This window comes from Moschus berezovskii, chromosome 9, assembly GCF_049115385.1.
Source record: "Moschus berezovskii isolate FMDL1 chromosome 9, NW_MosBer_1.0, whole genome shotgun sequence".
NCBI classification, from domain to species: Eukaryota; Metazoa; Chordata; class Mammalia; order Artiodactyla; family Moschidae; genus Moschus; species Moschus berezovskii.
Window position 1 is genome coordinate 79341041 of NC_142468.1, and position 27463 is coordinate 79368503.

Consider the following 27463-nt stretch of genomic DNA (forward strand, 5'->3'; position numbering starts at 1 on the left):
TTGAGAATACTTTCTGACAAAGGCCTTAAACGGTATCTGAGGTCACATTTATGAAACAACTTCCTTTAAAATAAAATGGATAATTTTGAGCTTTTAAACTGATTTTTCGAGAGCTCCTAAGAGCATTTGGGGAAATGGCAAACAGAACTGTATCCTAATTGAAATAATGCATTTCAGTTATCAAGACTGAGGAATAGTTCTAAGTTATCTATAGTCAGCGGTTATGTAAAGAAATCTGTGTTTTATACTCAAGTTGCACAATTCAAATTCACCTATAAAGTAGTGTGAGATATACCTTACTATAAGAGCAGGTTAAGTCCTCCTACCCCATCCCCAAAAAAGGACTATCAAGTCATTTAAAATCCAATTGCTCACCTTTCATCCATAAATTATTGAGATTAACTAATGCCAATTTACTGTACTTACAAAGTTTTCTTTTTTTAAAAAAAAAGTAGTTTATGCATATATAATTCTTATACCACAAGGTTAGAGGCAAATGACTTCAAAAATTGATGTCTAATATTTCTAGAATATTTCTCTAAATCACAAATTAGTCATAACATATGGTGGCAGTTCAAATATTTCATCAAATTTGCCCACAGTAAATAAGATATGCAAACCTCTTCATCAAAAGTTTGGAGAGTAACCATTTATATCCAAACCACTTTTTTCAATGATGAAATTAAATGTACAACCTAGTAAAATGATTAAGGGTATCTTTTAAAAAATTAAACTTCAATTTTTAACCAGAAAGTGAGTCTAAAGCTTTTTTATTTACAATTCTTCATTACAAGTTTTTTACTGAGTAAAGATGAAATAAACCTAACATGACTGTTTGCAATGACAACTCTTAATACCACAACATCCACCCTCAGAATAAAATGTCAACACAAAAATCCAAGTGATCCAAGCTCATTAAACTCACAGGTAAACTGAGTTTTTCTCAAACCAATAAGGAGCTTTTTATTCAGAACAATTTCATTAAGACATTGGCAAGGCAAATGCCATCATAAATTTTATTCTGAGTAACAATAAAGTGCTGAATGATAATTACCTGAACTGTTTTAGTACTTTTCACTTATTTTTTCTTAAAAGAGCCCTTTCTGTGGCATTAGCAAAGCTGTTAAAAAAAACAAAGAAAGAAAGAAGGGAGGAAGCAAGGGGAAGAAAGGAAGAAAAAAAAAAAGAAAAAAGTTAATTTTCAGTAAAGGAACAGGAAGCACTGCAACCTTGTGTGTTTAATTATGGTGACAAATAACTGAGACCAAAGTAATCCATGCACGTTATCTTCAAAGGCATACTTAAGCTTGAAGAGAGAAAGAACACTGTTGCTGACCTTTCACACTATGGCAGTAAACTGCATAATGAAACACCTTAATTACCCTAGACGCCGAGGTCTGGCTTGGCAAGCATCATGCCACTGACATGCTTCAGCTCTTTTAGTGACTAAAAGTGATTTGCAGTTCAATTATTGAATATTTCAATGTGACCCATTAAGCTGTGTGATAAACTCTGAGGTTAAATTTAAGCAAGTTCTCTACATTTAATCACATCATCAGCACAAGCAGGACAATGCTGGCGCAGCATGAAAGGTGGGTTTCTTTGTGAAGAGTCTTCCTTTTACTGCATGATATATTAAGATGACAGACCTAAATCTCAACTGGGTTAATGAGTTAGAATAGATTTGCTTCCCAAATTTAGCACACAATAATTTCAGTGGATTAGAAAAAGAAAACTCAGATGTAAAGAAATAAAACAACAAAAAAGCTCAAGCTCTGGTAGCTAACCTGTAGCTCTACAAATTGTCATGCTACAAGAGTACTTTCATAAAATGAACTTTGTAACATACTTAACAGTGTTTCAGAGTTGAAGCTGACCAACTGCTGCATAGAAATATGCTAACATACAACAGTCAAGTTGAAGCCCGTGCATAGAGAAGATAAAGCACTTATGGTAAACTGCAAATGGTAACAAGTCCATAAAGTTCGTACAACTTAACATGGGTCCATGAGGGGAGAAAAACTGCTAAACAGAAATGATAAAGTGGAAACAGGAGAGAATTTTGGAGAAAAGAGGGAAGAAGCAGGAAAAAAGACCTTCAATTGTATAAAATTCACAAATGTATAAAGACACCACTGAAAAATGGTTAAATCTGTCCCAAACACCCAACGCAAACAAAACCAGAATGGATAAGCCTTTGGCAGACAATTTTAGAAATGGAATATGACATTTCATTTCTCAGTAATTCACAAACAATATATTATATGGTATATTTATATTAAATACTGGGAAATCAATCCTGTAAATTTGATGCTTACAATGCTTTAGCCAATGAGAGCATGATGGAATCAAGCTAAATGAATGCTGGTGTTATCACAACAGTGCTCATTTATGAAACAACTGTTACCAATTCGTGCTTTAACAGTCAAAATATCATCTGTGAAGTGAAACGAAGGTCTCCAGCTTTTCTGGGATGTGCCCTTTATAGTATATTCTATGATTCACTATGACACGGGCAGCAAGACACTGCAGCGTGGTGTGGTTTATAGGCTGGATCAAATTCTTAGCTATTTCCTTCTCGTCCAGCAAGTCACTAGCAGTTTGTTTGTGCAAGTTTGTGGCATCAAAATGTGCACCTGATTTAATAAGGAGATTCATGATGTCTGGATGGTTGTTCAGAGCAGCAATATGGAGGGGACTGTTGTCATCAGAGTCTCTGACATTCACATCAGCACCACATTCTATCAGTATTGCAGTAACTTGCAGAGATGGGAATTTACAAACAGGGTACCGCCCTACACAGGTAGTATTCTTGTCCACAGCCAGATGAAGAGGGCTGAAGTTATTCTTTCCCCTTGGATGCAGCTTAAGAAACCTGTATATAGTCTGCTTTTTGAAATGGTCCTGTTCAAGAGTACAAGGAACCTTTTCTAATAAGCAAATCAAGTGCAAAATGATGGAAAGAGCCTTATTTAATTGTAATGGGTCAGCTGGACACTGAGTGTGTTTGATAGCTCGCTCTATTTCAAGGACACTTTTGCACAGTATGCCCATAAGATCATCAAAGGTAACAGTGGTGCCCAGCAGGCCTTTAGCCCTATCCTGCAACATGAAAGAGAACAGTTCTGCAAAAGATAATAGGCTGCTGGCGGTCATTGGGCTGAGAGGGTCCAAATTGTTCTGCTGCATATCCAAAGCATACTTCCATAGGTTGATGCATCGTTTGAAATTTCCAGAGTCTGCATAGACAGCACCTCTATATCTAATATAGTAAGAGGTGTCAGGATGAGAGGGACCGAGAATGCGTTCTCTAATTAACAGTGCCTGCATTCTCATCTCATCAGGATCAGCAATAAGACCTTCTAGCTCTTCTGCACTGTTTACCTCCTTGGCGTAATCATAAGCCATTATTAGTGTCTGCGGCACTGGTTTGCTAATGATATTAGTCCTATCACTGTACCTCATGTTCATTGCCTTTTTCCAGTATTTCAAAGCCCCAAGGAGGTCTCTTTTTTTGTCTACAAATGTAGCTCCCAGGAGCTCTAGCGCATTGATCCGTTCTGTCTTGCTGGTCTGTGCATGGTGAGTCAGGAAATCCACAATATTTGTGTGACCAGTAACACTTGCAGAGAGAAGGGGAGTCATTCCATAACCATCCTTTTCCATCTTGGCACAGTACATAAGAAGCATCTTCATAATGTCCAAACTTCCAGACTCTGCACAATCATGCAATGCAGTATTACCTTAAGGATAAAGAAAAAAGAAATGACATATTTTGAGGAACCAGGATACAATGTAATACATAAGTGTACTTTAAAATCTAAAGAAAAGTAGGCAGCTCAAGCCATCCTCAATGAGACATACTTTTAATTTGATTCCAAATAAGAAAAAAAGATCCCCGCACCTAAAATTAATGTCTGACACACAGCAAGGGAAAAATAATATTGGTTAAGTTCTCTGAATAAATGAAATGACCAAATTAGGCATGAAAAGATATTCAAAGTCACTAAATGAAATTCATGGCCTTGTTGGTATTTTTTGATAGTGTTTTCAAGTGTATATTCTACAACTAAAAACTGACGAAATGAAATTAACCAGCTGTGCAGTTTTGCTGACAGTCACGTAACTTTCTGAGTTAAGATTCCACATTTATAAACAAGAAATCTAGTCTATAAGTATCTAAGATTCTTCAATTTGGTTCTAAGAGTGAGAAGTTATTTTTTCAGTATTTCCAGATTGCCAAGTGAACTTCAGCTTTAGTGAAAAATATTGGTAACAAAGTACTTTCTTCAAAAAACTCCCATAAGAAAAACAAATACACTGAAATCTAAAAAACATGTGGGTGGTTGAATATGAACTCTAAAAGGAGACATCTGAAGTGTCCTTTCATAATGCATTACTTCCCACCGTAATTTAATTTTCTTAAACATTCTTTTCAGATGTACTAAATGTTCTAATATTGTCCGCTTCTTCCCACACATGGATTAAAACTGACAACAGGCACTGGCACATTAATAAAAAGCCCTTTATGGATGGAACATACTAAGACATAATAACCACTCAAGTTATTTTAGCTACCTAAGTTTAATGATAAGCATTCTACTTATGATCAAAACACAAATTATCATGCAGAACTTTGGTATTTACATAGTGTTTACAGAAAATTTCAACAGTGAGGCATTTTAGGCATGTGTGTGGAAAACAGCTAATGTAGCTGGCTGAGACAGCTATTCTTAGAAAGACCTGCTTGGAAGGATGGTCCTTGGCTGGCATCTGGAATGCTGTTTGGTAAAGAGTTCCAAGATATAAGTTTCCCTAAATGATAAGGGTGAATTCATGCGGACTACCTGCTTTCCTTCTGGGAGTCTGGAATTTTGAATATGTGCTCAGCAGAGGATGCCTGCGTAACTAGCATGCAATCAAAAATTGGGCATTGAGTCTCTAGTCAATCAAATGGGACTCCCTGGGTAAGAGCATTACACGCACACATTTACGTTGCTAGGAGAAGACTGTGCTCTCAGTGACCTGTCACAAGAAGGACAGAGCCTGCTCAAGAGTCCCCTAGACCCCACCTGTACCTTTCCTCTTATGATCCAGATTCATGTCCTTACTACATTACTGTAATAAATCTTAGCCATGAGTACAACTGTATGTTAACTCCAAATGTGGGGGCGGCCATGGGAACCCCAGGTGCAGATATGTTCTAGAAAGTGGTTTAAATCTGAATCTTTCACATAATAAATCTACAACTAAAATTCAAAAAAGCACAAGCTATAAAAGGACTTTCATCTCTTCACAAATGTATCCTGCTTATCTGTCTTCTGTATCTACAGGGATTGCACTGACAACATCTGTATATTTATTCTGACTCAGCATTTCAGCATCTGACGGAAGGTTTCAGTGATGTGTTTAGTAACCAAGCACTCAAGAGCCCAGGACTTCTGACTACTCCTGTTCATTTGCTCAAAACAGTTTCAGTTAAACACGATTACTGCTAAGTGTATTTTTAAAAACTCTCTTGAATTAAGGATCCATAATACTTCCTTTTTCTCTAAGAAATAGTGTAATAGAGAAGGCTTAGATGGTATTCTTCTCCATTCATAGTAAAAAAAAATCAAGAATAAAAATGCAGCAAAAGCCAGTCTTTTAATTAACTGAATTGCTGTACTAGAAAAATGCATAATATACATATATTTTGAATACACCATATGCTGAAAAAAAGTTTGTGTGTTTTTTTTTAAAGGACTAAGAGACTCACATCTAGTAACGGCAGAGGTAATAGGATCCCCTCCCACTAAGAACTAGAAAAGCTGAGAAGTGCATCTTAAAAAATCTGTATGACAGCAGGTAAGAGCTCACATGGATACAACATCCAGAAGAATAAAAAAAATTAGCTAAGTCCAGAATTTGAGGAAATTTCCCCCAACGACCTCTACTGATTGTGGAAGAGGCAGCTGAAAAACTGAGCAGAGCTTTTGCTCTTGTAGGGTCAGAAGAGAAAACTAAAGTCCAGAACCCATTGAGAAATCCCTCTACACTGCAGGGTACAGCTCTGTGGGGCTGCTCTCCAGGAGTGAGATGAAGTGCAAATAAACCCATCATCACAGGAACTGAAATGGAAACTAAAATCATCTTGATATAGAATTAAAGTAATCCAGGACTACTGGCATATGTAATCAAAAGCCAGAAGCAAATACAAATACTATTTAGATGAAGCAATTCTCACACTAGGGTTCAACTTATTTATATATTCTTCGTCTATAACGTTTGGTGTCTAATCAAACATAATGGACAGAAGAGAAAATCACGAGCCACAACACAAAAACCACAAGAAATAACAGCTAAGAGAAAAGCCCAGCAGAGGAGCTAGATAACACAGGCATCAAACACGAGATTCTGAAGCAACAATTATTCCTAGAATATTAAGAGAGATTTAAAGTTCTGAGAATTAGAAAACTGGAAACTAAAAAAAAAGAACCAAATGAACATTCCAGAACTGAAAAACTCAATGGGTGGCTTTAAAAGCAGACTACACACAGGTGAATAGAGAATTAGTGAATGAGAAAATAAGTCAGATGAAAATACACAGAAAGATGCATGAAAGTAAACGGATGAAAAAGCAGGAGACTACGACAGACAGAGGAAATGATGTCGGAAGGGTTAACATAACACCAGAATTCTAGAGGAAGAAAAAGGGCCCAAGGCAAGGCAATATTTACAGAGATAAAGTCTGAGAATTTTCTGAAGCTGATCAACAATTAAGCCACAAATTTAGAAAGTTTTATAAACAAGAAGGCTAGATAAAAAAGAAACTTACACCGAGGCACACTACAGCAAAACTGCTGAATACTAAGGAAAAAGAGAAAAATCTTAAAACAAAAGAACAGGTAGAAATGACCTGCCAAAGAACAACAATTAGATTGATAGCAAAGTTCTAATCAGAAACAAAAGAAGCCTTAAAGCAGTAAAGGAAAATAAATGCCAACTTATTTGTGAGCTATCTAAATAAATATTGACTTTAAACATTATAACAGGGTTTGAGACGTGTATAGAAGAAAAGTGCTTGATAGTAATAGCATACAAGTAATGATGGTAACAAGTTAAAGTATTCTAAGATTTCTGCACTGCTTAGAAAAAGGTAAAATTAGAAATCTGTTAGCCTTTAATAAGTCAAAGTAGTACTATCTAGAAGAACCACTAAAATAATAGAGGGTACACATGCAGATAATTACTCCATATCCTACAATACAGAAAAAAATTGAAAAAATGAAAACTAAATCCAAATGATGTAATAAGAAACAAAGACTACAAAACAGCTGGAAAAATAAAAATAAATAAGTAGCTAGGAGATTAAAACCCAAGTACGTAAGTAGTTATATTAAATACAACAAACTAAATGTGCCATTAAAATACAAAAACTATCAGATTAAAAATATAAACACATAAAACTCAACTACATGCTGCTTACACGAGAAATACCTTAAATGTAAGAACAGAAAAAGGCTGATGTAAAATGATGAAAAAATATATGTATCTTATGCAAAAACTAACCATAAGAAAGCTGTCTGATATTAAAGTATCAGATTAAGTAGAGCATGTTTAGAGATAAAGAAACATTTTATAATAATATAAAATTCAAAACAACATAAAGATATAATTGCTAAGTTTGTTTTCATCTAAAAACACAGCAAAATAAAGCAAAAATCAACAAAGAAAATCAGATAAATCCACTCATAATACATTTCAATACACACTTCTCAGTACAGAAGACCAAAATCAGTAACGATACAGAAAATTAAATGAACACTATCAGTTCAGTCAGTCGCTCAGTCGTGTCCAACTCTTTGAGACCCCATGAACTGCAGCACGCCAGGCCTCCCTGTCCATCACCAACTCCCGGAGTTTACTCAAACTCATGTCCATTGAATTGGTGATGCCATCCAACCATCTTATCCTCTGTCATCCCCTTCTCCTCCCACCTTCAATCTTTCCCAGCATCAGGGTCTTTTCAAATGAGTCAGTTCTTTGTGTCAGGTGGCCAAAGTATTGGAGTTTCAGCATCAGTCCTTCCAATGAATATTCAGGACTGATTTCCTTGAGGATGGACTGGTTGGATCTCCTTGCAGTCCAAGGGACTCTCAAGAGTCTTCTCCAACACTACAGTTCAAAAGTATCAATTCTTAGGTGCTCAGCTTTCTTTATAGTCCAACTCTCACATCCATACATGACTACTGGAAAAACTGTAGCTTTGACTAGACGGGTCTTTGTTGGCCAAGTAATGTCTCTGCTTTTTAATATGCTGTCTAGGTTTGTCATAGTTTTTCTTCCAAGGAGCAAGAGTCTTTTAATTTCATGGCTGCAGTCACCATCTGCAGTGATTTTGGAGCCCACAAAAATAGTCTCTCACTGTTTCCACTGTTTCCCCATCTACTTGTCATGAAGTGATGGGACTGGATACCATGATCTTAAAGGTTTCTGAATGTTGAGCTTTAAGCCAACTTTTTCACTCTCCTCTTTCACTATCAAGAGGCTCTTATAGTTCTCCACTTTCTGCCATAAGGGTGGTATCATCTGCATATCTGAGGTTATTGATATTTCTCCCAGCAATCGTGATTCCAGCTTGTGCTTCATCCAGCCCAGCATTTCACATGATGTACTCTGCATATAAGTTAAATAAGCAAGGTGACAATATACAGCTGTTATATATTCCCTTCCTGATTTGGAACCAGTCTGTTGTTCCATGTCCAATTCTAACTGTTGCTTCCTGACCTGCATACATATTTCTCAGGTGGCAGGTCAGGTGGTCTGGTATTCCCATCTCTTTAAGAATTTTCCACAGTTTATTGTGATACAGTCAAAGGCTTTGGCATAGTCAATAAAGCAGATGTTTTTCTGGAACTCTTTTGTTTTTTTGATGATTCAGCAGATGTTGGCAATTTGATCTCTGGTTCCTCTGCCTTTTCTAAATCCAGTTTGAACATCTGGAAGTTCATAGTTAACATACTGTTGAAGCCTGGCTTGGAGAATTTTGAGCATTACTGTGCTAGTGTGTGAGATGAGTGCAATTGTGCAGTAGTTTGAGCATTCTTTGGCATTTCCTTTCTTTGGGATTGGAATGAAAACTGACCTTTTCCAGTCCTGTGGCTACTGCTGAGTTTTCCAAATTTGCTGGCATATCGAGGGCAGCATTTTCACAGCATCTGAAATCGCTCAACTGGAATCCCATCACCTCCACTAGCTTTGTTCATAGTGATGCTTCCTAAGGCACACTTGACTTCGCATAATGAACACTACAGAGTTTCATTTTTTGGGGAAAGGATACTTGGAGCATATATAAATATTGACCACATTCTAGGCCATAAAATGAGACTCACATAAATGTCAAGGGACTGAAACCACTGAATATTTTGTAAGTTCACAATACAAGTTAGATTAAAAACAAACGGGACTTCCCTGGTGGTCCAGTGGTTAACAATCCACCTGCCAATGCAGGGGGACACAGGTTCAACCCCTGGTCCAGGAAGATCCCACGTGCCACAAGGCAAGTAAGCCTGTGCACCACAGCTACTGAGCCTTTGCTTTAGAGCCTGGGAGCTGCAACAGAAGAAGCTGATGCAGTAAGCAGCCCCTGCCCAAGAGTAGCCTCAGGGGCACTAGAGTAGCCCCTGCTTGCCTCAACTAGAGAAAGCCTGTGTGCAGCAACAAAGACCCAGCACAGTAAAAAAAAAAACCCTAGAAAAATCTCCACATACCTGAAATTTTAAAATATACTTCTAAATACCACATGGGTCAAAGGAGGAATCCCAAAGCATAGTAGAAAATATTTTAAGCTGGATGATATAAAAACATTAAATAAAAAATCTTATGGGATATGGCTAAAAGTATGCTTAAATGTACATTAGAAAAGAAAGGCTGTTTGAAAAAAGATCTAAGTTTCCATCTCAAGAAGTTATAGGGAAAAAAGTAAAGTAAGCCTAGAGAAACTAGAAGTGAATAATAAAAAGCAGAAATAAAGAAAAAAGTTACCAGTAATTTTATTAACCATTGCCCTCTTGTAATCTTATATTAGTAACTATGCAAAGTAGAGAAGATAAACTTGTTCTACAAGTAGAACCAGAGGAATTAGTATTAAAACCAAAACCCAGGCATCCCATTTGCCATTTCAATGCACTGTGCATATCTACGGTGGTGTTTTAAATGCTAGTCAAACTACATTCCTGTGAGTAAGTTATTTCTAATAAAAACAGACCTCATTAGAAAACTTCTACCAATCACATTACTTTCCAACTCAAAAGCTCTTATGCTTCCTCTAAGGAAACAGCTGACAATCTTTAAGATTTCAAAATTCTACAGCATTGATTCTCAAATCATTATCTGGGAGAGGGTGAGAAAGCAAAAAAGCAGAAATCTACAGTTTTAGAAGGCATGTTATGTGAAGTAAAGCTTAATCTTGGTAGTGGCAACACACATAAGAAGAAACACCATGGGAAACAGATTTTTGAAAAGAGAAATATTTCCCTACCCTACTTCACCAGCTTCACTTCTCGTCTCCTCCAGTATGAACACTGCTCTGTGCATCTAGCCCAGGAGCCACAAACTTTCTGTAAAGGACTAGACAGTATTCAAGGTTTTGCAGGCCATATGGTCTTTGTTGTAATCACTCAACTCTAACAGAAAGTATCCACAGGCAATTGGTTAAATTAACAGAATGGCTGTTATTCAACAAAACTTAATTTATGGATGCTAAAATATGGCTTCTGTGTCCTGAAATATTATTCATTTTTTTCAACCACTAAAAAATACAAAAACTGTATCTTAGTTCTCAGGCAATACAAAAAGAGGGGGTGGGCAGAATTTGACCTCTGGGGCACAGTTTGCCAACACCTACTCTGACCCAAAAGACATTATCAATACCTGCTATACACAAGGCAGAAAAGCTGATTAGCCTTCCCATCACTCTATCCTTACCTCTTCCAGCCCCACAAACAGTCCTGCTTACTTCCACCTCCATGCCTCTTAATTTTCCTGTAATATACTCCTCCTTCTTTACTTTTTTAACTTCTTTTCTGCCAAGTTTCAACAGATTTTAGCTGCTCAAACAGGCTTTCTTGGTTATACTATATTAACTTACCATTTTGAGAATGTCTGAATGAATGTTTCACTCATCCTGATAAGTACTCATATAGAACCTCGTGTAATATATTGCATAGTTTGCTGTTGTTGTTTAGGCACTAAGTCATGTTTGACTCTTCGTGACCCCACGGCCTGTAGCCCCCCAGGCTCCTCTGTCCATGGGATTTCCCAGGCCAAGAATACTGGTGTGGGTTGACATTTCCTTCTCTGGAGGACCTTCCCAATCCAAGGATCAAACCCACATCTCCTGCACTGGCAGGTGGATTCTTTACCACCGAGCCACTGGAGAAGCCCACATAATATGTTGCTATTGTTGTATCAGTTGCTCAGTTGTTGTGCAGCTACTTTGCAACAACATAGGTTAGTAGCCTGCCAGGCTCCTCTGTCCATCGAATTCTCCAGGCAAGAATACTGGAGTGGGTAGGCATTCCCTTCAGGGGATCTTCCTGACCCTAACATAATATGTTCTGGCCTCACAAATAGGTTTTCTGACCTAAATGGCCTACTCCTAAAGTACACAGAGCCTGTATATAATTCCTTTACATCCCAGATAGCAGTTAGCACAATATCAAAGCTAAGGTAGATTGTTAAATTTTTAACACTTGATATCACAAAACATGATTTCAAATAAGGACAAAATAACTTTAAAAAGTAAAATTTTAGCAGGAGGATATAGTCTTTATTCTAACAAGTATATAACCACCATAATTTCATGCCCCTGCTCTAGAAGCCTTAAAAAAATCTTCAAATTATAGCCTAGCTCATTACTTAAAAGTTTAGAAAACAGGTAAAAAAAAAAAAAATCCCACCAAAATCCAAAACAAAAGCCTAGTTTTATGTATTCATTTCTGGCTTCACTAGGTCTTCGTGGCTTTGCATGGGCTTTCTCTAGTTGCCACAAATAGGGGCCACTCTTCACTGCAGCGTGCGGGCTTCTCCCTGCCGCCACTTCTCTTGTTGCGGAGTGCCAGCTCTAGGATATGCGGACTTCAGGAGCTGCAGCACGCAGGCGGGGCAGCCACAGCACGCGGGCTCTGGAGCAGATTCAGAAGTTGTGAGCAGGGTTAACTGCTCTGCCTGTGAAACCTTCCTGGACCAGGCACTGAACCCATGTCCCCTGCACTGACAAGCAGATTCATATCCAATGTGCCACCAGGGAAGTCCGAAAAGCCTAATTTTAAAGCAACTATCTTATGTCTCCAAGTCTTTCTACATAGTATATTTTTATAAAGTTGTAATCAGAAAACATACAACTGTTTCCTGCTTTTCACCTACATCTAGTCATTCTGTCATGTTCCATGTACACAGTCTACATGAACTACGTGCTGCTGCTGCTGCTAAGTTGCTTCAGTCGTGTCCGACTCTGTGCGACCCCATAGACGGCAGCTCACCAGGCTCCCCTGTCCCTGGGATTCTCCAGGCAAGAACACTGGAGTGGACTGCCATTTCCTTCTCCAATGCATGAGAGTGAAAAGTGAAAGTGAAGTCATTCAGTCGTGTCCGACTCTTAGCGACCCCATGGATTGCAGCCCACCAGGCTCCACCATCCATGGGATTTTCCAGGCAAGAGTACTGGAGTGGGGTGCCATTGCCTTCTCCATGAACTACACAGATACTATCAATTTACATAAACACTTTGCTGATAGACATTGGCACTGCTTCAGAATTTTCACTATAAAACTAATGCCTAAAAACCTGTAACGACAGATAAGGGACCAGTGATTGCCAGAGGGTGGGCGCTGAGAGAATGCAAAGGGGCAATACAGGAATTTTTCATTTCATCTATATTGTAGTGGTGGTTAAATTACTGCTTATGTCAAAACTTAGAGAACTATATACTAAAAAGGATGGATTTTATTGTACGTGAAGTGTACATCAATAAACAAATGACATAAAAATCCCTACCTTAGAACCAGAAATGTGTGACAGTTTAAGAGACATCTTTAATTCACTTCCAAAGGAGTCATAAAATCTTTCAAAAGATTCTTTTGAATCTTTATAATTCAAAAGAATTATAAATTCCTTCAAAAGGATGCTTCTACAGTATTCCTTCTAGCACTGGAATTAACTGTAATTATATTACCTCTATACCTGGGTATCACGGCAACTGGTCCCATCACTTCATGGGAAATAGATGGGGACACAGTGGAAACAGTGTCAGACTTTATTTTGGGGGGTTCCAAAAATCACTGCAGATGGTGATTGCAGCCATGAAATTAAAAGACGCTTACTCCTTGGAAGGAAAGTTATGACCAACCTAGACAGCATATTAAAAAGCAGAGACATTACTTTGCCAACCAAGGTCCATCTAGTCAAGGTTACGGTTTTTCCAGTGGTCATGTATGGATGTGAGAGTTGGACTGTGAAGAAAGCTGAGCACCAAAGAATTGATGCTTTTGAAGTTTGGTGCTGGAGAAGACTCTTGAGAGTCCCTTGGACTGCAAGGAGATCCAACCAGTCCATCTTAAAGGAGATCAGTCTGGGGTGTTCGTTGGAAGGACTGATGCTGAAACTCCAATACTTTGGCCACCTGATGTGAAGAGTTGACTCACTGGAAAAAACCCTGATGTTGGGAGGGACTGGGGGCAGGAGAAGGGACGACAGAGAATGAGATGGTTGGATGGCATCACCGACTCAATGGACATGAGTTTGAGTGAACTCCAGGAGTTAGTGATGGACAGGGAGGCCTGGTGTGTTGCGATTCATGGGGTCGCAAAGAGTCGGACATGACTGAGCGAATAAACTGAACTGATACCTGGATACACAGAGCATTTTCCCATGTCTGTTCACAAACTTTATTTTCTTTCAGGACATGTATATTCCCATTTCTGGGGTAAGTCTGATTTTCAACATGTAAGTACTTTACAAAATGATATATGTATACTATAGTCTGTTATATTTACTGCATATATTTTCCTTTGTTCTTTCATTCAAGAATTAGATACACTATAAATGCAAGGTCCTGTGAAAAAATATAACAAGCTGAATTTAAAAATCAAGTTACTGTGGCCTTGTGAGTAGTCTGTGCTAAACTATATACACCAAAGATCAGTAAGATCACATCTAACTCTTGCTAGGTAACTTCATTGATTTCAACTTTTAATGCATAATATTATTACTACTGAAGATTCAACTCGGGCATTCTCCCTGGGTTACATGCCTCTTAGAATACACTTATCAATGCAGGGGACATGGGTTGGATCCCTGGTCTGCAAACTGAGATCCCTCATGACACGCCACTGGGCAACTAAGCCCATGAGCCACAACTACTGAGCCCGTGCGCCACAACTACGGAAGCTCGCGAGCCCCAGAGTCCCTGTTCTGCAACAAGAGGAACCCACACGCCACAACTAGGGAGGAGCCTCCACCTGCCACAGCCAGAGAAAGCTCGTGGGCAGCAATGAGACCCAGCACAGCCCAAAATTAATCAATTAAAAATACCTATCTTTTCTAAAAAGTGAAGTAAAGGATATTTAGCATCAAAATTTAATGAATTTACCTTCAACTAAAGAAAAAAGATTAGAAGCAGCTGACCCTTGAATAACTCAGGCGACACTCCATGCAGTGGAGAATTCAAGTGTAGACAACTTACAGCCAGCCCTTGGTATCCATGGTTCCTCATCCTCAGACACTATGTATTATAGTTATTATTGAAAATAATTCATATATAAATGGGTCCCCATGTTGTTCAAGGGTCACCAGTACCTTATTATACAATTCTCAATGCCTCATTAAGAAAAAATAAATTTCTGGAGAAAAAATTTCTGGTACTGAATTCATAATGGCAATTTTTTTATGGTTTCTCAAAAGATGTGTCTATTATATGGACATTTCTATAAAATCAAACTGATGATACATTAAGTATTAAAAGTAATTTCCAAAGTAAGTTAAAATAGTAATCATCCAAATACACTAGCTTTCAACTATATAATAACATAGAAACAGTGTTCTAAAAAGCATGAAGGAAGAAAAGACAGCCATGTTCACTAGGCTACTCTGGAGATGGCTACTGTGGGAAGCAGATTGTGGGAAGTGCTCACACATTAAGGTATGATGGCATTCCTCAAGAAGACTCGTGTGAGGTGCCAATCCTAAATGCTGATAACTTTAAAGAGACTTGTAATTTTTGATAGCAGGCTCAAAAGAGATAGGAATTTATGCTCAATTGGGAAAGGTACCTAATGGTGGAGTCAAAATTTTCCTAAAATTAATAATCCAAAAACATACTAGTGTTCTGAGTAAGGATTAGTCTGAGCCCGAAGAGTTCCCTCGCTCCAAACCAGATGTTCAGGGGTTGACTAAACAATAAATAAGTGATTGTCACCAACCACTTAAATTATACAAGAACTTCAATACAGCATTATAAATATCTCAATTTGGGATCAGAATTGCCAGTTTTTAAAGTACTCCCAAGTAACAAACACAATTTATCTTTTTAATGAAATGAAAGTCTTCATAAAAGTTGTAAAATATTTAACAAATGCAAAATGGCCATTATAATTTAAACGGCTTTCTCTAACAATATCGATTCAACAAATTCCGCTTTTCTTAAAGTCTTCACAGAGTTCAAACTTTGTGTATGTTTTTCGTATAAGTCAAATAATGTCGTGCTTCTCAAACTTTAAAGTAAAAAACACCAGAGATCATAGCAAAATACAGATTCTGATTCAGGTGAGCCAAGATGGGTTCAAGTGATGACTATACTCCTGGTCTTCACGACTTTGAGCAGAAAGGAAATAGAAAAAGAATCTTTATTTTCTTGTTTGCTATATAGATATTTGCCATATAGCTAACACGTCCAGTAAGTATACCAAATGTTAAGAAAAGAAGTTTAAAACAGACCTGTTTTATATCCTACAGAAATGAAAATTCTCCATTCCTCTTTGTTCTAAATTTAAATATTATATGCCATAGCAGGAATAGGGTGGGTCTACTAGATTGAACTAGATTATAGTCTGATCCACAGAAAGTTTGACCCATGTAGTAAAAGGTATCAGTAAACCCTGCAGACTATTTTAGAGTATTTTTAACAATCTTAAGTCAAATCGAAGTGATCCAAAGTCAGATTTTTAAAAAAGTTAATTTGTAAAAGAAAATCCAAATTGCTCTAGATAATACCACCAAAAGAGTGAAAATCAACAGGATAAGAGAAAGTATTTGTAAATCATATATCTGGTAAAGACTTGTACTCAGAATATAAAAATTACCCTTCAGTTGCTCAGTCGTGTTTGACTCTTTGCGACCCCATGGACTGCAGCATGCCAGGCTTCCCTGTCCATCACCAGATCCCTGAGCTTACTCAAACTCATGTCCATCAAGTTGATGATGCCAACTCACGTCCATCAAGTCAGTGATGTTACAACTCCAACAAGAGTTGTAAATTATTCTTACAACTCAGTAATAAAAAGATAAACTACCCAATTTTAAAACATGCAAAGGATAAGAAGACATTTCTCTAAAGAAGATATACAAATGACCAATAGGCATGTGAGAAGATGCTCACTATCATTAACCACTGGAGAAAAAGAAATCAAAACTGCAATGAGACACCATTTCACAGCCACTAACTAAGAAAACGATGTTAAAAAAGAAGGGGAACTTCCCTGGTGGTCCAGTGGTTAAGAATCTGCCTGCCAATGCAGGGGACATGGGTTCAGTCCCTGCTTCAGGAAGATTCCACACGCAGCAGAGCAACTAATCCCATGAGCTGCAACTCCTGAAGCCCGTGCACCCTAGAGCCTCAGTTCTGCAACGAGAGGAGCCGCTGCAGTGAAAGGGCCTTGCACTGCAACTACAGAGTGGCCCCTCCTTGCCAAAACAAGAGCAAGCTCGTGAGCGACAACTAAGACCCAGTGCAGCCAAAATAAATAAAAACTCATTTTACATGTTTGTAAATGTGCGCAAAAATCAGAGCCCTTCTTCAATGTTGACAGGAATGCAGCCACTTTGAAAGACCCAGTTTGGCAGTTCCTTAAAAAGATAGTTACCATATGACCCCAAAATTCTATTCCTACATATATGCCTGAGGGAAATGAAAAATATATATCCACAGAAGAATTCGTGCACAAATATTCATAGCATCATCATTCATAATAGCCAAAAAGTAGAAACAACCCAAATGCCCATTAAGAAATGAAAGGATAAATGCAGTGTATGTACAGAATGGATCATTCAGCAATAAAAAGCACTGACGCTGCAAAATGGATGTCTTGAAAACACTATGCTAAGAGAAAATTGCAGAAGACGACACAGTGAGTCCACTTATCAGAAATGTGAAGAGCAGGCAAACGGACAAAAACAGAAATATTAGTGGCTGCCTAGGACGAGTGTACCTGGGAGTGAAAATGGAGTGAAGGGGAGAATGGGAGTGAGTATTAATGCGTGACTTAGCAACTAATCAACTGTAACTGTGGTGATGGTTGCACAAATCTATGACCATACTAAAAATCAGTGATCATGCACCCTTTAAATGCGTGAACGGTATGTGAGTTATGTATCAATGCTGTTTTAAAACCAAAGTGTGTTTTTAGTAAAGTATAAGTTTCGACTGATAAAAGCAGCAATTAAAAGGTCTTTTATTGTAATAGATTCATCTGGAAATGCACAAAAACAGTTCTCATCCCTCCTCTTTAGCCTACTGTGCTTGGCATCCATTTTTCAACCCTGCAGCTGGGGCTAAGCTGAGTCTTTAAGAGAGGTCTACCTATGAAGACTGGGAGGGAGGTATGTAGTTCAACTGCATAAAAATACTGATTTCAAGGATTTTATTCCTGTATTTATTCCTGGTATTAGCTTGGTAAGGAGACATGAATTTGATCCCTGGGTTGGGAAAATCCCCTGGAGAAGGAAATGGCAACCCACTTCAGTATTCTTGCCTGGGAAATTCCATGGGCAGAGGAGACTGGCGGGCTACATTTCATGGGGTCACAAAAGAGTCAGATATGACTTAGCAACTAATCAACAGCAACATGTGTTAAGGGAGCAGGTGGGAAGGGGTAGAGAGGAACCCTTTAGGATATTAAAGGAGCACAGCTCCCAACCTAATCTCCAGGCACAGAGGAACACAATGGATAGTTTCCTACTGCACTCAACTGACACACCATCTACAGCTTAGCTTCCCCAACTAGGATGCCAAGCCTCCCTGAGGACACAGGGAAAGTGTGCCAGGGGATTCAGGAAGGAAAGGAATGAACAAGAAACAAATTCATTAAAACGTTAATGAACTTGGGACTTCCCAAATTCTGGTGGTCCAGTGGTTAAGATTCCTTGGGTACAATCCTTGGTCGAGGAACTAAGATCTCACATGCTGTGTGGTGTGGCCAAAAAAAAAATTAACGAATTCAACTATTAAATATTATTATTAAATCAAAATAAATACAGAATGTTACAAGTAGAAAATTTTAAATCCTTTTACTCTTTTCTGCTAGTAGGTGTATTCTGAGGTAACCAAGAGTTAAGCTAGAGTTCTCAAAGAGAAAGAGAATTTCAGCTTCCAACACTCTTAAGTCCTAAGTGGAGTAGAGTGAAAGTTGCTTAGTCGTGTCCGACTCCTCGGGACCCTATGGACTATACATACAGTCCATGGAATTCTCCAGGTCAGAATAGTGGACTGGGTAGCCTATCCCTTCTCCAGGAGATTTTCCCAACCCAGGAATCAAACTGGGGTCTCCGACATTGCAGGTAGATTCTTTACCAACTGATCTATCAGGGCTTAAGTTCTGAAGTATATAAATAACCTATTTACATGGCAAGTCATTATCTTTGTCCATTACCTTATTTCCAACCATTCTTAATTTACAATGGAGATTTTCTTTTATGTATACTTTTTGGATTTATAGTGGGTAACAAAAAAAAAGGATCTTTAAAAAAAAATCATCTTGACTGAAATATATCTATACCTAAAACTGCCTGTACTGTGGGAGAGAAATAATTCCTGGGGTTTGCTTTAAACTACTGTAGATAACAAAATAAGTGGATGAAGGAAATGTGTTTTTTAACGCACTCTGGCAAACGTGGATAAATGTTGAAGCAAGATGGTAAGTACACAGCAGTTTAAAGTATTCTTCTACTTTCTCTACTTGCACCTAAGTTAGAAAATGTCCATAATAAACAGGCAAATAAACTGCCTGAACTAGCTCTCTCTCAAATCCTTTTAAAGCTATTAAGGTTTAAATAACTGCCGTTGAACTTTGCCATTTGATACTAGAATACATTCTTAAATAAATGTCGTTATGTTATATATCATTTTAATGTGCATTTCTCACTTTGTTTTTTGCTAATGACTTATTGTGAAGTTGCTCAGTCTTGTCCAACTCTTTGCAACCCCACGGACTGTAGCCTGCCAGGCTCTTCCGTCCACGGGATTTTCCAGGCAAGAACTGGAGTGGGTTGCCATTTCCTACTCCAGAGGATCTTCCCGACCCAGGGATCGAACCTGGGTCTCCCCCTTTGTAGGCAGACGCTTCTACCGTCTGAGCCATCAGGGAAGTTATTTCAGAGTAGGGAAGTGATGTTAGACAAAAAGCAATTTCAAGCGATCTTCTTATTTGAGTTCAATATGGGTCATAAAGCCGTGGAGCCAACTCGCAACATCCAACAATGCATCTGGCCCAGGAACTGCTCTTGAACGTACAGTGCAGTGGTAGTTCAGGAAATTCTGCAAAGGAGACAAGAGCTTCAGGATGAGGAGCGTAGTGGCTGGCCACTGGGAGTTGACAATGACCAACTGAGAGGATCATCAAAGCTGATCCTCTTAAAACTACACGAGAAGTGACTGAAGAACTCAAGGTTGGCCCTTCTATGGTCATTCAGCATTAGAAGCAAATTGGAAAGGTGAAAAAGCTCGATAAGTAGACACATTACGAGCTTAAAAAAATTCACAAACGCTGTATTTTCAAGTGTTGTCTTCTCTTAATCTGTAACAACAATGAACCATCTCTCAATTGGACTGTGACATGCAGTGAAAAGTGGATACTGTAAGAAACTAGTGACGGCCAGACTCACGGCTAGACCAAGAAGCTCCAAAGCACTTCCCAAATTCAAACTTGCACCCAAAAAAAGTCATGGTCACTGTTTGCTGGCTTGCTGCCCGTCTGATCTGTACAGCTTTCTGAATCCTGGCGAGACCATTACATCTGAGAGGTATGCTCAGCAAATCGAGGAGATGCACAGAAAACTGTGATGCCTGCAGCTGGCACTGGTCAACAAAATGGGCCCGATTCTTCTCCACAACAACGCCCAACAGCACACCACATAACCACACTTCAAAAGTTGAACAAACTGGGCTAGGAAGTTTTCCCTCATCTGCCATATTCACCTGATCTCTCACCAACTGACTACCATGTCTTCAAGCATCTCCACAACTTTTTGCAGGAAAAATGCTTCCACAACAAGCAGGAGGCAGAAAATGCTTTCCAAGAGTTCACTGAATCCTGAAGCACAAATTTTTATGCTACAGGAATAAACAAACTCATTGGCAAAAATGTGTTGACTGTAATGGTTCCTATTTTGATTAATAAGGATGTGTTTGAGCCTAGTTATAATGATTTAAAATTCATGGTCTGAAGCCAAAGTTACTTTTTCACCAACCTAGTGTCTATACTTAGGAGCCTACATGAGTTTCTGTTTTCTGAACTGCTATAGAGCTCCACCTGTACCACTTATTTTTCACAATCACTGTCCCAATGTCTTCATGTATGTATTTCTGTACTAAAATGACTAGAAAACACAGTCCTTGTCATCAAAGAGCTCATACTCTTTCCTCTCTTAAATGCAACACATTCATTCAACAAGCTTATTGACCAAATGTCCACTGTGTTCAGGATTTCTCTTTCTAACACATGGATACAAACACCAGGTCTCTAACCTCAAAGAGCTCACAATGTAATTGAATTAGAATGCTGTAAGATAGGGTTCTCTTAAGAAAAACAAACAAACTCAGTCATTCCTTACTGAAAACATTCACCGGCTTACCACAGCATAAAGAATAACATCAAAGTCCTTTACTTGGAAATCAATGGCCTATAAAGTTTAGCCCTGAGTGCCCACTGGTCCAAATATGCCTACTTTCCAATTTCTGTACCCTCCAAGCATATTTCTCAACGTGCCTTTCCTTACGTCATTCCTTAAGGCTTTAAAAACTGTATCAAATCCCTTCTGCAGATCTGAACTCCAGCAATCCTTTTAAAGCCCAGTTAACTTCTCCATGAAGCCTTTCCAGTTACTCTTCCAAAATTCTATAGAATGAATTTATACTATTCCTTTAACAGAGAACACATGTGATGTGCTCTATCTTTTCAAAGCCTCCACAATGTCTTGACACAATACCTTGCGGACAGAAAATGCACAGGAATTATCTGATTACCAATTTATTTAATTATCCTGGATAATTAAAAGTGATCAACCCATGCCTAAGGATAGTGTGTCCTCTGGGACTAGTCTCCCCAACTCCAACTCAGAGTCATTCTATAGGTCTCTAGCACTCAATCACTTTCAGCTGCTCAATTTCCAGCTGAATTAAGGACTTAAGTTTTTCATAGATCTGCAAAGTCCTACTCTAAGCCTTTTGTTTGTTTTTGGCATTTGAAAACAAACAAAAAAAACCTCAAATAAAAACAGAACAAAAAAACAAAAACAAAAAACTCAAATAAAAAAGGACGAATTAAAGTAAAAAAGTCAAAAATGACTATAACTATGAAGTACTGAGATAAATGTGGATGGGCTTGTCTAATCACTTCTCATTTAGGGACTCTGTTTAAATAGCAACCAACTCTCCTGTCTCAAAAATCAACTGCTGTATTAAACTGGAGAAGCACATAAAATATGTTTTTCTCCTCTTTCTAAATGCCATGGGAACCCACTGCCCCCTCAGATAGTGAGTTAGTTGGGGATAAAGTATTTCCAAAAATCTAAGACAAGAAAACACTACTGTTGCACTTACCATACTGTGGTTTAAGTATCTGCTTATGAACCTGTCTCTCCAATCAAACCATGAGCTCCCCAAGAGCAGGGAATCAAGGACTGAATCTTGTCTTACTTATCTTTGTAAGCTGGTGGTTTAGTCGCTAAGTCATGTCCGACTCTTGTGACCCCATGGACTGTAGCCCACCAGGCTCCTCTGTCCATGGGATTTTCCAGGTAAGAACACTGGAGAGTGTTGTCATTTCCTTCCTAAGAGCCTGGCACACTCAAGGAACTCAATAAATATTCTCAATTAATGAATGAATTCCACCTTAGGTTAAAACATGTTCAAAATGCCAACAGCCTGTTAAAAAGTAATGGAAAGAGGTTAACTAATATATTCAAATGCCAACTGCCTGTTAAAAAGTAATGGAAGGTAGGAGTCACATGAATTTTACATTTTAGCAGATCAAGCATAATCTACTGGCATTTTCTTTCTTCAGAACCATTTCCAACAGCTGACATATAAAATTTCCTAAGAAATTATTCCATTTTACCCCTAGTCTTATCAGTTTTGCCCATTTTTTGGATGAGGATAAAAAATGTGGGGGGAAAAAATCCTTTCTTGAAGCTTTACCAGATCCTTCTACAATGCTCCTGCCTCAGTTTCAACTGGTTCCTATTTTTCTATTACCCCAAACCCATAAAATTAAAAAATGAAAAATCTGAATAGTATATGAGAGAGTAATTTTCAAAGAATGGAAGCTTCAGGATCACAGTGGGGGAGGTACAAATGTACTTTAATCTGCTCCCAACATAAGACTCACTGTCAAATTTAAAGGTACGATACAAAAATTCAAACACCGCACACAAAGTAATATATTATATATATGTATAATAATACATAGCTGTTTCTTTGTGTGTATATATATATATAATTGAAGCTATATAAAACAATTTTTGGTATTAAAAAACTACATGTACCTTTAAAAAAAGTATATTAAAAAAAAAAAACTCTAGAATTAACCAAAAGAGAGCATATACATCCTCAAGCACAAAACTGTATGATCATTGTGTTTAAAGGAACAGTATTCCTAAATACCAAAGGTAATCAAGTTAAATATCGTTCAGTTTACTAAGGAAAAATGCTCACTAAAATATGGGCTATTTACTGTAAAGCTCTCCCAAATATTATATCTTTAGAAGCATAAAAAATTCAAAAAACAGAAAGGAAATAGTACCAGTACTCATCCCTCCAGTGCTCCAAACTGATTTCAATATATGAGTTTACCAACAATCTGTATGTCATTAGGTTGATGAATAAAAAGTTGAAACAAACTAAACATTCAACAAGCCTAAAATGCAGCCATATCTTTTAACCCTTTCTCTTCTAGGTATGATTTCAAAGCATTCCCAATACTAACATGGCCAATTAAGCAGTAATTTGTTCTTTAAGAACAATCATTCTTTAAAAGAATGGTGACTGTTTCAGAAAAAATCCCTCATGCTGTCCTTTGACTCAACACCTACCTCAAAGATAATCAGGAACAATGAATCTACAAGAATGTTTACAGAAACATTTCTGATAGTGAGAAGCCGGAAGCAAAGCAATGTAAAACTCCATTAGCAGAAGAGTAAGCAGCTATTGAAATTAAAGAGCTATAATTAATGACATTAAGGATAACATTTATTAAGCTAAAAAATAGGTACAGCAGAGTATATAAAATAAAACTGCATACATATATCTAAATGCAAAATTCAGTTTCTTTGGGAGGATTATCTCTAAGTGTTGGAATTTTGTGAGATTTTTATACTTGCTTGGGAAAAAATTTATTTAAAAATCACAATGAGACTATCATTTTTATGACACACCTTTTTTGAAAAGATTACACTAACTTCAGTAAATATGTCCAGTAACTGTGTAGAACCCCGTAATTTTGAGGTTTAGCTGCTCTGAGAAGCAACAATCAGTCACTAACACAATGACAAACGAGCATTCACTTTAATTCAGCAAATCCACTTATCGATATTTACAATAGAGCTGTTTTCACAGAAGTATGCAAAGACACACATTTATTCTGGATGTGACCTAACTGCCCATCAACAGGGACTAGATAAATTATACACACTCATACAATGAAATACTGTGTAGCCATGAAACAGAATGAGGTAGTTATGTGTGTTGGAGTTGAATGATATCCAAGATAAATTAAAAAAAGAAAAGAAAGAACAGTATATATCAAGGAACAAAGAAGGAAGAGGGAGAGATATACAGACAAATATACTTGTATTTGCATAGACTATCTTGAGGACACACAAAACACTGTAAATAACGGTTGGAGGTCTACAAATGAAAGGTAGTAAGACTTAGCTTTCATAGCAAACACTATAAACCAATTTGTATTGTATGATTCTTTTATAATATTAGTGAATTACTTTCCCTTGTATAAACAAACATGTAAGGAAAATAACGTTAAGTATCAATATTATACTATCATAACAGTTGTTTTTATTTTTTTATTATTTATTTTTTTCATAGCAGTTGTTTTTAACAGTTAAAAAAAAATCCTAAAAAAGAATATACAACCATAAACCCAAGCTCTTCTGGACAAAGATATTTACACTGTTGCTAGTCAACAAATCCACATCTGCTTAACCTAGTCCTTGTTTTGCTCTCAGCACTGTAGCAGTTTAAAAAAATCTGCCTTCCCTCTTGCTATATTTATTGAAAGAATTTTCTACTGGCCACACAATAAGTAGGGAATAAGCAAACAGATTTTATTAATCCTTCCCTGTCAGTATGGCCTGGTCTTTCTGATGGAATAACAAATGAAATGCCTACCTAAGATAAACAAAACGATGACTCACTAAATATAGTAGTTTCTACTCCAAGGGTGTTCTAAAAAAATAAAATCTAGAATAATGTATCACATCAAAGTATATTCTTAAGTAAATACAAGTCTAATCGCTCAGATCAACTGCCACTAACATGCTCTAAACTTTGGGGAACCCACTTTCCAAGAATTGGAAGTCACTCCAAATAAAAAGAGAAAATGCTGCTTAACACAGTGATAGAGGTCTTTTTTAGGAAGGGACTACCTAATCAAAACAGGCCTGTCAATGTTGGCTTACTTAACACCACCGCTTAAAATTATGCATCAAATTTCCTGAAAATAAGTGGCAAACACTTTAAAAAATTAAAATGAAAATGAACTCACCTTTAACACTTTTCCTATTGACATTTGCCCCCTTTTCAAGTAAATACTGAGCAATCTCTTTGTGTCCTTTGTAACATGAGATCATCAAGCACGTATGCCCATGGCGGTTTGACACTTCCAAATCAGCTTTGTGTTCTACGAGGTACTTGACTATTTCCAAATGGCCATCGAAACAGGCAGCTCGAAGAGGCGTGGAATTGGTTAAAGTCGTGTTGTTGACAGACGCTCCATGATTTAACAAAGACTGAACCACCTTCAGATGTCCTGCTGCAGACGCGGCCCACAAAGGCGGAGCCCCCTCAATGGTTTCCCCATCGAAATTGACAGAGCCCCCGACTTCTATGGAGGCACTGCACTGCTCTAGGAGAAATTCCACCATGTCAAGATGCCCATACCTGGCGGCCATCAGGAGTGGCGTGGCCCCATTTGTTTTTTCAGAGATCAAGGAGGAAACCTCCTCTTTGGATTTGCTTGCCAACAATTTGGTGAGAAGCCGGAGTTTGCCATCTCGAGCTGCGTTAAATACTGCTGTCTTTAGATCCATTTATGCCCAGTTGAGAGGCTGTGCTTTATTTGTCCTTCGAAGCAAAGCTCCAGCTTAACTATCGACCCAGGCAAGAGTCGGAGGAACCAAAGTTCAGTGTTAATCACTGCACCCCAGAACGGATATAAAACCACGGAGAGTGTGTTCTGTCCACTGCCTTCCAACATCTGACAACCAGAGCACCAAACTAGAAACAGAAAAAAAAAATAGCAGTTTTGAATTTTCCACAGATAAAGGCGGAAAACACTCGGTTTTCTTAATTTCTACTCTGGGGAAGGGAGCCACACTTTAGGGACTACTCCGCACCCCCCCGCCCCCGGCCCCGAAAAAGGTGGGAAAGGAGAATACAAAAAGATACACACAGAGACCCAAATGTTTTGGTGGGAGGCAGTCTCTTCTCTATATACGTTAAATGTAAACACGACAGGCAACCGGTTTTCTCGCCTCCTTAGCAGCCAAGCTTTGTTCTAGTTTTTGCTCTGCACACGCCCAGGGAGAGTACAACCGAGAGAGGCAGGAGGCGCGGGTGCAAAAATGTTTCCCTTTTTCACATCTGCAGAGGAGAGCGGGCGAAGGGCGCGAAGCTGGAAGGCCCTGCTGTCGCCTGGATGGCTTTCCAGAAGGAACAAAAAAAGGTCGGACTCAACAAACTGCGGCCAGCTAACGCCAAAACCCTCACCCGAAAGGTTCTCTTCCCTTTAAAACTACTCGAGACTCAGGAAATCCGGCTGCCTTTTAGCTAACTTCATCCGCCCCGTCTTGAGCCTCCCCGCCAAGGGATCCGTAAGTTCCCCAAACCAAGATCGCCCCTAGAGAACCTTCACCGGTACCACTTCCAGATACAGGCAGTCTCCCCCCGCCCCCCAAGCTCCTCGACTGGCCGCGACCCGCTCCCGGCGGCCCGCCCAGCCCGGGGCCTCCAGCCCGCCTCCCGCATTCCGCGGCTGGGGGCGCCCTCCTTCCCCTTCCCGCCCAGGCCGCCCCTCAGGCCGCAGCCTGGGCTCCGCCGGGCCGCCGCCGCCGCCGCTACCTGCCCGCGGGCTAGTCCTCGCCGCCGCCGCCGCCGGCCGCCCCTTCAGAGTGAAGCCGTTGTCCGCGCCGCCGTCCGGGCCGCCCCGCTCCGCCTGCGGCCGCCCCGCTCCGCCATGCCCCGCGCCCCACAGGGATGAATCCGGCCGCGCCGCTCGCCCCGCCCCGCCACGCCGAGCCGCCTCCCGCCCGCCCAGGCTGCGCGGGTGGCAGCGGCTGCAGCGGCTGCCGCGGCGGATGGTGTAATGGGGCTGAGGCCCAGGGGCCGGACAAGCCAGAGCTCGGCTTCACATCACTGACGCGGCAGCCTGGCCATTGGGCCGGGGGAAGGCGGCCGCCGCCGCGAGCAACTGCCTATGGGCGGGGCGGCCCGGAAGGGGGCGTGGCCACGTAGGCGGCGGCGGCCGGAGGTGGGCGGGCCCGCCGCTGAGATCTCGCGGGCTTCTCCGCGCTCCGCCCGTCCTGGTGGTAGCTTCGGGGGCTTTCGAGTCCCACGGCCGCAACCCCCGGAGGGGTGGCGGCTGTTAGATTCTTTTTTCACAGAAATAAACTGTCTCTAGCCTCTTCTACGGCTTATTCCTTTGATGGGCCCTGGAATATACCGAGCTTGTTGGAAGGGTTCGAAAAAGCCAAACAACGC

The 27463-nt window shown here is 39.3% G+C and overlaps 1 protein-coding gene across 3 annotated transcripts; it reads right to left on the reverse strand.

Annotated features, from left to right (window-relative positions):
* Positions 1-937: 937 nt before the first annotated feature.
* FEM1C (fem-1 homolog C) lies at positions 938-27180 on the reverse strand. Of its 3 annotated transcripts, none has more exons than XM_055435899.2 (3): positions 26825-27180; positions 25251-25981; positions 938-3743 (listed from the first exon to the last, which is right to left on the reverse strand). In XM_055435899.2, exons 2-3 carry the CDS (start codon positions 25792-25794, stop codon positions 2434-2436), a joined length of 1854 nt encoding a protein of 617 aa, XP_055291874.1. In that variant the 5' UTR covers positions 25795-25981; positions 26825-27180; the 3' UTR covers positions 938-2433. The 3 variants fall into 3 exon arrangements, with proteins under 3 accessions (XP_055291874.1, XP_088695992.1, XP_055291875.1); XM_088839866.1 differs by lacking the exon at positions 26825-27180 and adding an exon at positions 26474-26696; XM_055435900.2 differs by lacking the exon at positions 26825-27180 and adding an exon at positions 26157-26455.
* Positions 27181-27463: the final 283 nt, after the last annotated feature.

Bases quoted from the DNA above. Each gene is read 5' to 3' on its own strand.
- FEM1C (XM_055435899.2), bottom strand. From the start codon at position 25,794: ATGGATCTAAAGACAGCAGTATTTAACGCAGCTCGAGATGGCAAACTC. The intron at 3,744-25,250 runs GTGAGTTCATTT...TTTATCCTTAAG, and splicing joins CAATAGGAAAAGTGTTAAAG to GTAATACTGCATTGCATGAT.